Source organism: Grammomys surdaster, unplaced genomic scaffold (assembly GCF_004785775.1).
Source record: "Grammomys surdaster isolate TR1022 unplaced genomic scaffold, NIH_TR_1.0 172, whole genome shotgun sequence".
NCBI classification, from domain to species: domain Eukaryota; kingdom Metazoa; phylum Chordata; class Mammalia; order Rodentia; family Muridae; genus Grammomys; species Grammomys surdaster.
Window position 1 is genome coordinate 8,378,491 of NW_021604620.1, and position 9,989 is coordinate 8,388,479.

The 9,989-nt window shown below is 48.5% G+C and overlaps 1 protein-coding gene across 1 annotated transcript in view; it reads left to right on the plus strand.

Annotated features, from left to right (window-relative positions):
• Positions 1-9,989, plus strand: part of Cmtm8 (CKLF like MARVEL transmembrane domain containing 8) — a 56,831-nt gene that overhangs the window by 42,055 nt on the left and 4,787 nt on the right. The window contains exon 2 of the mRNA XM_028767359.1: positions 6,530-6,703. Within this exon, the coding sequence (XP_028623192.1) occupies positions 6,530-6,703 (174 nt within the window). The remainder of the gene's footprint in view (positions 1-6,529; positions 6,704-9,989) is intronic.

The following is a 9,989-nucleotide window of genomic DNA, read 5'->3' on the forward strand; positions in this document are numbered from 1 at the left end:
ATGTATATATGGGTTTGATTTTCTCTATGGAAGTACCAAATTATTTCCCCACCTTAGTACTTAACTTCTTCTCCTAACTCACCACCCCAGACATTTTCCTTCTTGTCACTGAGGGAGTCCCGAGGAGTCAGTGTCTGATTGAAATGCCAGGCTGACCGTTTTAGGCACTGTCTTCGTTACAGTTACTCTTTCTGTAATGAGGAAGGGATGTTTTGTTTTGTTTTGTTTTGTTTTGTTTTGTTTTGTTTTGTTTTGCTGTGGTTGACATATCCTGAGTCACAGTCCACTGAGGGAAGCCAAGATAGGAACTCAAGCCAGGCAGTTACTTGGAGGCAGGAGCTGATGCAGAGGTTATGGAGGGGTGCTGCTTGCTGGCTTGCTCAGACTGCTTTCTTGTACCATCTAGGACCACCAGCCCTACCCACCACGGGCTGGGAATTTTCACAGCAATCAGTAATTAAGAAAATGGCTTACAGAAAGTAAGAAATTGTAAGAAATTACCTACATCCTGATTGTATGAAGTCAGTTTCTCAACTGAGGTTCCCTCCTGAGATGGCACCAGCTTGTATCAAGTTGATATAAAGAGAGCCAGCACAGCCACCAAACAGACAGATGTGGGCCCTCTCCTTGTAACTAAGGCAGTCAGTGATCCCAGTCAGAATGGGGTCCCTGAAAAGACTGTGACATGACCAGCTCAGAATGACTGGCTTGGAACCATTTCGGAAACACAGGCAAACCAGCCAGGGTTAGCGTGGAAGCCGGCTGGCAGGGCCCCTTCTCTGGCCTCTGAGACCATGTCATATGGGAATGCATCCTTCCAAGGACCCCACCCATTTGATTCCATGAATGAATGCTCCTCCATGCCCAGACATTGCCAAGAAATGGATTTTGATTTGTTTGTTTGTTCTTGGTTTGGGGGTTGTTTTGTTGTGGTTATTTTATTTTTATAGGCAGTTTTTGTTTGGTTTGGGGTTGATTGGTATTTTGATAGTTTGGGTTTTTTTTTGTTTTTTGTTTTCTGGTTTGTTGTTGTTGTGGTTTTGGTTTTTCGGTTTTTCGAGACAGGGTTTCTCTGTATAGCCCTGGCTGTCCTGGAATTCACTCTGTAGACCAGACTGGCCTCGAACTCAGAAATCCGCCTGCCTTTGCCTCCCAAGTGCTGGAATTAAAAGTGTGTGCCACCACTGCCCGGCGATAGTTTGTTTTTGAGGCAAGGTCTGACTATGTAGCCCTGGCTGGCCTGGAATTCACTCTGTAGACCAGGCTAGCCTTAAACTCAGAGTTCTGCCTGCCTCTCCATCCCCAAAGTGCTGGGATAAGGTGTGCACAAACCACTATGCCCGACTTGCCAGGAGGTTTTTAAGATGCGCCGACTATGACAGGCTGCAGCCAAGATACATTTCCAAAAATACCTCTAGCCCCATCTCTGCCTGCTCAGTAAGTAAGCCTGGAATCCCTGCACAGAGCTGCCCCCAACCACTCTCTTCTCCTCATGTCCCACTGCCAGCCCAGGTGTTGCTGACTTCCTCTGCGTGGGTGCCTGGAATGCAGACTCTCCCCACAGAATCATCTGTGGCTTCCCTGCACGAACATCAGCGTGTCTCACCATGAACCTGCTTCCTTGACCCTTCTCGGGCTGGGCAGCTTTAGTTTCCCCGCTAGCCTCATCTCCCAGGCGACATCGCACCCTGTCAAGGAAAGGAGACTGTATTGTCTTGCATGTATGCTTTGGCCTGGCGCAGGGTCACTGGTTGTCTTGGTGTCTGCTAACCTTCCTGACCCTCACTCTCGGCAGCTTGGAGAATGAATAGACACAGATGTGCTGACTATAGATGAAATCTAGGGAAGGACGCTAAAGCTCAGAGACAAGATCATAAAGCCGTTAGACACCCAGGCGGATTCTCTGTATTCTCTTGTGAATCTCTCTCTTCCCTATGGTCTTGCAAGTTTGTTTTAATTAGAAGCAATGTGATAACATCTTTTAGGGAGGAAGGAAAGGCTTTCTTCAAATTGTGAGCTCCGCCTAGATTTAGAAGCTACAGTGTTCATGTGTTTTAAAACACATCCTTTTGGAAGGAAATTGTCTGTATATTCAGTGCAATCCAGTCTCTCGAATAGTTTCAATGCCACATTTTGCAGAAATAGAAAAAAAAAAAAAACCTTGAAATTCATGTGGGATCTAGAAAACCCCTTTACAAGGGAGATACGTGAGGACCTGTGGATCTGGCGGAAAGGCTCTGGGGCAGAAAGATCTTCAGACCTATGCTTGGAGGCCAGCCCACTCAAGAGTTCTTTCTTCCTTTTCTTTTCTTTTCTTTTCTTTATATACTTTTTTTTTTTTTTTTTTTTTGGTTTTTTGAGACAGGGTTTCTCTGTGTAGCCCTGGCTGTCCTGGAACTCACTCTGTAGACCAGGCTGGCCTCGAACTCAGAAATCTGCCTGCCTCTGCCTACCAAGTGCTGGGATTAAAGGCGTATGCCACCACTGCCCGGCTCTTTCTTCCTTTTCTTCCTTAATGAATCTATGTTCTTCTGTGCCTGCCCTGCCTTGCTTTCCTTGATGTCCTTGAGCATGAAACAGTGAACTTGGACACCGCTGGCTCTGGGTGGCTTTGGGGACCACTGATGGTCCGGCACTCCAGTCATGCTCCGCCTCTTGCCTCCTCAGTTAGCCTCCCCTAGAGCCCAGAAAGATTGTGGGGAAAGACCTCTATCCTGTCTCAAAAGAACCCAGATCAACGACCTCTCACGAAGGACCTAATGAAGCAAGCACTGAGTGCAGCTGTGGGAGCCAGTGGCTCTCCACAGGACGGGAGAGGCTGTTCTGTTATTTTACTTGAGTTTCTTTCTTCAAATTATGTGTCTATGTGTGTGTGTGGAGATACATATACACATATATGTGTGTGTGTGTGTATGTGTGTATATGTGTTTGAATATATATGTATGTGGGGGGGGGCCTATGTATATGTATATGTATATGTATATGTGTGTGGCTGTATGTACACTCATATGTATATGAGTACAGGTACCTGTGAAGGCCAGAGGTATCAAATTCCCCTGGAGCTACAGGCTGTTGTGAGCCTCTCAATGTGGGCACTGGGAATTGAATTCAGGTCCTCTGAAAGCTCAAAACATGGTCTTAGCCACTGAGCTGTTTCTTCAGCCCTAAGCTGAGGGTTTCTTATCCTCCTGCCTCCACTTCCTATGTAACTAGAGTTACAGATGTGGCCACCGTATTTATTTTATGCGGAGTGAGGGATCAAACCTTGGACTTCACACCTTGACTAGAGATGCACTCTACCAGCTGAGCTCAGTCCTCAGCCCTCTCTGTCCTCCCATGAGCTTGTATCTCCTCCTTCCTTTAACCCTTTCCTTTTTCCTTACCTTCTCTGTTATTGTTGTTGTGGTGGTGGTGGTGGTTGTGGTTGAAACACTTTATTCAGAGGCTCGGGGAAGGTCGGAGAAGAAAGCACCACTCACAGAGGGAAAATGTTGAATCAGTTAGAGCCAAGCGTCAGGTTGGCATCAAAACGCTTCTCCCAAATCTAACACTCAGAGCCGGTCTTGGAGCATCAGGAAATCGGGGCGAGTCGTCACCACAGGATCCTTTGTTCTTGCAGACTTTCTGTTTTGCCTGATGCTTTGCCCTTTGGTGACCAGATGGGAGCAGAGCATCCCTCGTTGATTGACAACACTCATTGTGATGATTAGTGTTCTTTGCAAGGTCTGGGAGCTCAGAGCTGGGTCATTAGTGTCCGTGCTGGACAGTTTTATGTCAGCTCGACACAAGCTAAAGTCATCTGAGAGGAGGAAACCCGTCGAGAACAAGCCTCCATCAGATCAGGCTGTGAGCAAGTCTGTAGTAGGACGTTTTTTAAATTAGTGATTGATGAGGGGGCTCAGCCCATCATGGGCGGTTCCATCCCTAGGCTGGTGGTCCTGGGTCCTCTAAGACAGCAGACGGAGCAAGTCATGGGAGCAAGCCAGTAAGCAGCATTCCTCCATGGCCTCTGCATCAGCTTCCAGGTTCTTGCCCTGTTCTAATTCCTGTCCTGACTTCCTTTCATGATGGACTACAATGTGGAAGTGTACGTCCAATAAACCCTTTCCTCTTCAGCTTGCTTTCTGGCCATGGTTTTTCATCGTAGCAATAGAAACTCTAACTGAGTCAGTGTCTAGGATCACACACTTAAGCCCCTGATACATGGGGCACTCTATGGGAAAAGAGAAAGGGAAAACGAGGGAGGGAAGAAGAAAGGGGAGGGATGGGGCAATGAGGGAGAGGCTAGTCCCTGGAGCTGCCTGAGCATGGGGGCTGTGCCCCCCTCGCCCTGCCTCTTCCCAGCACTGGTGAGTGACAGATCTAGACGGAGCCTGCATGTCTGTGTTCTTAGCTGGCGCTGGACCTCCCGGCCTGGGACCACACACTCGTGAGCCTGGGTAATTGCAGCCTGCCAGCCAAATCTAGCCTGCCCTTGTTTGTAAATAAAGTTCCCGTGGAACCTGCCCACAATACAGTAGCAAGATGAATGGTTGGAACAGAGACCGTATGGGACTCAAAGCCCACGACCAAAAAGAGAGTGCCAACTTCTCTGTAGCACTTCATTCTCCTGAGCATCATGGTGCTAATTACAGGCACCGGCCCCTGACCCTCCGCTTTTACCCCCCCCCCCCAGGACTCTGAGAGCCCTTACTGCCAACGTGCAGATTGCGCAGAGCATTTGGTCATGTTTCGTGGGGGGACTAAGTGTGAGACCAGTTACCTCTGCAGAGTTCCATGGAATTTGGTATACTGGTAACATTATTCTCTGTGGTGTCACCACTCACCAGAGATCGGGCGCAGACAACGGGCCACATTCAGATCAACTGGCTTTGGTGAGCCAGTGAGTCTTTCGGGGTTCCTTACAGGAGCTAGGAGAATTCAAAAGCAGCTGTGTCCATAGTGACAAGTCACAGGGGCTGCCTAATGCTGTCTAAAGTCAGTCTTTAGACATAGTTTAACACCGACCTTATCTGCAGAGTCTTCTGGTCTGTCCCGGTTCTGCTAGCTTGGTCATCCATCCGCAGTGTGAAGGTGCCCCCTAGTGGATAAACAGAGGTAGTCACCGTGCATGCAGACAGACTCTGAGAAACAGAAGAGATGAAGGACTGACTGGAAGAGAGTCCCTGAGTCTAAAGGGGAACACTGAGCGGGTGTGGGGAGCCAGCAGGTTGGAGTCAATGTGGTTCCCAGAAGGAAATGCACCTTTATTTCTCTTACGGTCTCCAGCATCATGTATTAATAACCTGATTTGTTTGGGGAAAATATGTCGGAAGCAAAACACTACATGTGTGCGTGCATGTGTGCATGTATACATATTCTCTGAAGCAGAGCGTGTGGGGTGTGAAACAGGAGCTGGCAGATGTTTTCTGTGAAAGTGACTATTTTGGGCTTCATGCAGGAGGCTGTCTTTTAAGCATGAAATCACAGGCCACGGGCAAGGGTAAGTCTGTCGTCTGCATGAGACGGGGGGGGGGGGGGGGGGGGGCCGCGTCGTGGCTCCGTTAGTAAAGTTCCTGTCTCGCAGGCCTAAGGACCTGAGTTCCAGCTGCAGCATTCACATAAAGAAACAGGCATAGTGTGTGCAGGTGTGGGAAGGCAGTGACAGGAAGTGAAGAAGTGACAAACCCCGGGTGCCAGTGAGAGACCCTGAGTGGCTTCTGAGGAACAACACTACACACACACACACACACACACACACACCACCGATACCACTACCACCATCATCACCATCATCATCAATTGATTCAGGCCATGAGCTGTATATAGTCACAGTCATCGTTGGTCAACTATGTTCAATCAGTCCTGAATAGTGTGTTTAAGGTTTAAGGATACAGTGCCTCTCCTATCTGTGACCTAAGTGCCCGGCACCATGCATGATTGAGAGTAGGTGCTCAGGGAGCACGTTGCTAACTGAGATGACTCTGACCTCTGTAACATAGCAACTTTGCTGCAGAATTTCCCAGAATGCACGCAGGGACAAAAAGCGTGCTCTCGGAATTGGTCATTTAAAGCATCACGGTAGACAGGGACTGGCTGCCATCCCTGCTTTCTTTACTAATCTGTCTCTGTCTAAAATGATCCAGGCTGTGATGTGAGAGGCCAGTAGGCCAAACTGCTTTGTTTAGCACAAAGAAAGCCACCCTGTACAAAAGGGACGGGGGAGGCTAGCCTGAGTGACACAGCACTACACAACCAAAGCCCCACAGACTCCGGGGGCTGCCTCCTGGAATGTGATACACATGCCCACTGCTGCAGAGCTTAGAGATGTAGTGTAAAGAAGGACTTGTTTTGAAGATTTATTTTTTATTATGTATATTGGGGGATATGTTCACATGAGTGTACATTTTCGGGTGGGTGTGCATGGGTATGTGCATCTGTACAACATGTACAGCAAGTTGTAATGGGCACTTTGACTAATGACTTTCTCTGTGTTCCACTCTCTTTCTTTCCTTTCCCGTCTCTCTGCACCACCTCTGCTACTTTGCAGGTCTTGGGACTGCTGGTGTGGACGCTCATTGCTGGCACTGAGTATTTCCGAGTCCCTGCTTTTGGCTGGGTAATGTTTGTAGCTGTCTTTTACTGGGTCCTCACCGTCTTCTTCCTCATTGTCTACATCACCATGACTTACACAAGGATTCCCCAGGTGCCCTGGACCACAGTGGTAAGGATACCTCAGGGGTGGCATCTGCCCAGGGCCATGAGGTGGGGCAGGAGGTGTCTTCTTGTGGATTTGGGGGTCACCTCTGCTCACATGGGGTGGGCCCATGCTGGAGAAGCCAACAGCAGTATATGGTCCCTGCTTCCCCCTTGGTCTGAGTGTAAAGCCAGAACTCCTAGGAACAAACAGGTTCCCAGACAAACTGAGTCAGGGGAAACTGGGTTCTGTCATGATTCACAGTGCCACCTGCAAACAGGTGTGTCAGGGCACCGATGTCTCCTGATCTTCCTCCCAACTCTGTGCGTCACAGTTCTGTGTGCATGACTAAAGAAAAAGGATCCTGACAGGGGCTGTTAAAACAAACACGTGGCATCTGGGTGAAACCGGAGTGCGGGAAGCCTTGGTCTCTATGCCCTGTAGCGAAGAAAACACAGTGTGGTAGATGGGTCCTGGAGTGTAGCAGTGGCCGAGCACCCGCCTGCCATGTTCGTGGTCTTGTATTTAAACCCCAGCACCACAGAAACACAGATAAAATAAAGAGAGTGTCTTCCCACTTGCAAACAAGAATAGTTAAGGGGTTTGGATTAATGTCCTGGCTCCAGAGAGCATGCCATACACAGGATAGACCATAGTGATCACATAATCTTCTGGCAAGAGCCTGCCTTGTGGTGTGTGCAGTCTGGATAGGGAATTGAAAGTGGCCATATCAGTCAGGAGTGCTTACCTGGCATGCGCAAAGCCCTGGGTTCAATACTCAGCACCACATAAAGAGGCATGATGGTTCACCTCTATAATGTCAGCATTGGGAAGTAGAGGCAGGAAGATCAGAAAGTCAAGATCATTTTCAGCTACATATGGAGTTGGAGGCCAGCTACATACAATACATGAGGCCTTGTTTCAGGCACACAGACACACAGACACACAGACACATAGATAGGGTGGCACATGCCTAAAATTCTAGCAATTTCAGAACTTGGGAAACTGAGGCAAGGAGATCTCAAGTTTGAATCCAAGCTGGCCAAACTAGTGAGTTCAAGGTTATCACTTAAAATAATAATAAATTTATTTTAAAATGGTACCACATGTACATGTGTATAAAACAGAACTCAAAAGACATACTGGTTTACTATGTTTGTTTCCAACTAACACACTCACACACACGCACACTGGCTTGATGCACACAGACACATACACACACACACACCTCTCTGGCTCGATGCCTTGAAAGCCATCCTCCTTGGGAGCTGAGGCCTGAGGGCTCTCACACACTGCTGTCATTGTTCAAAGTGTACCTACCTGCCCCTCGTCCTTCTGGGCTGCCTGTAGAGTTCAAGTAAACTCAACCAGAGACAAGTCTCCTTTTACTTTTCAAAACAGAATCACTTGTGATTGTTTTCCCGCACCCCAAAGCGAAGATTCTCCATTGGCATTTCCAGGCATCCGTGTCTGGGTCTGAAAATTGATCCCAAGCAAGGTGCTTGTGTCCATCCAGGAGCACACAGGTGGCCCTGAGAGTCAGTGACCTGATTCCCCAAGGACACTGGGAAGGGCAGACTCATTTGGATGTTAGATTCAAAAATAGCTGATTCTTTAGTATGATAGTAGCTGTGATAACCCAGGAGGGAGAGGACAATAAAGTGAGTGAGGTGGGGCTAGCTGTATAGCTGTATAGTGGGTAGAGTCTTTGCCTTGTGTGCATGAAGCCCTGGGTCCGATCCCCAACACCATATAAACTTCATGTAGTGCACACCTGTAATCCCAGCCCTCAGGAGGTGAAGGCTAAAGGGCTCTCAAATAAACAATAAGTTGGAGGCTAACCTGGGCTACATGAGACTTAATGTCAAAATAAAAATTAATGAATACATATAAATGAAAGGAAAGAGATTGTCCCTTCCTGTAGCTGAGACTTTGTTAACCCTTGCTGGCCAGAGCTGGAGACATTGTAGGAGAGGAAGGGAATGCCTGTGGGCTAGCCAGCTCTGTCTCCCGCACCCTTCCCTCCTCCCTCTCAGCAGCCACCAGGGCTGGGGCCTGTTCCTCCCTCACTAGACCTTTCCCGGCCACTTGCTCCTAGGTGAGCCTTATGCTCAAACATGGCTCCTGCTATAGAAGAGGACATGACATACCCAGCCTCTGGCTCATGCCTTTGACACCGGGAGAGTTCTTGATCCCCTTGCCCATGCACCTTCTAGCCCCACAGAGAGCAGAAAAACGCTGGAGGTGACCGGTGTTCCCGGGCTGGAAGGAGGCAGCCAGACTGGCTCTGACTGCTTCAGCTCGTTCCATGATAGAGGAACAAACTCTCAAGTTACTTATTCTGGATCACATGTCTCAAGGAGAACTGTTTGGGTCTTACTGTCTGCAGACCTGCTGTTCCTGCAGATATCTATAGGACTTGTTTGAGGTGCCTTCTAAGGGGCCTTTTTGTCTTCAGAAGTGTAAAGGAAGTGGAGAATCAGTTCTTACCCATGATCCCCACATCCAGGAGGCTGAGGCAGGATGGTCTCCAGTCCCAGACTAGCCTGGGCTACAGAGGGAGACTCGAATACCAAAACCCAAGGCTGACTAGATGGCTCAGCAGTGAGAGGTGCTTGCCTCCAAAGACTGACGCTCAGGGTTTGATCCCTGGGACCCACTTGGTAGAACGGGGCCACCAAGTCCCAAAAGTTCTCCTCTGACCTTTCACACACACAAGCACATGCATATACACAAAATGAATAAATATAATTTAAAATTCTTGATCTAGGAAGTACTATGGGTAACCGAGTACCATCAGGCCAGTTTAAAGTTTAAATCTGGGGGCTTCGTGGTTAAAAGCATTTGCTGCTCCTTGCAGAGGACCAACCCTCAATTCCTAGCACCCACATGACAGCTCAAAGGTGTCTAACTCCAGGTCTAGGTGATCTGATGTCCTCTTCTGGTCTCCAGGGCAGGCATGGCATATACACGACACACAGATATATTATATTCAGACAAACACCCACACATTAAGTAAAAGAAGAAGAAGAGGAGGAGGAAGAAGAAAAGCTTGCTTAGGTTGGGGCCCAGATGGTTCAGTTGACAAAGAGCTTCCCACACAGGCTGGAGGGTCTGCGTCAGATCTCTAGCACCCATAGAAAAAGCTGCAGTGGGTGGTGAGATGGCTCAGCAGCGGGTAAAGGTATTTGCCACCAAACCTGGCAGCCTGGGTTTACTCTTGCACATAGAAAAAAACAAACTCCTGAATGTTGCCCTCTAACCTACACACACACACACACACACACACACACACACACACACACAAAGTCAC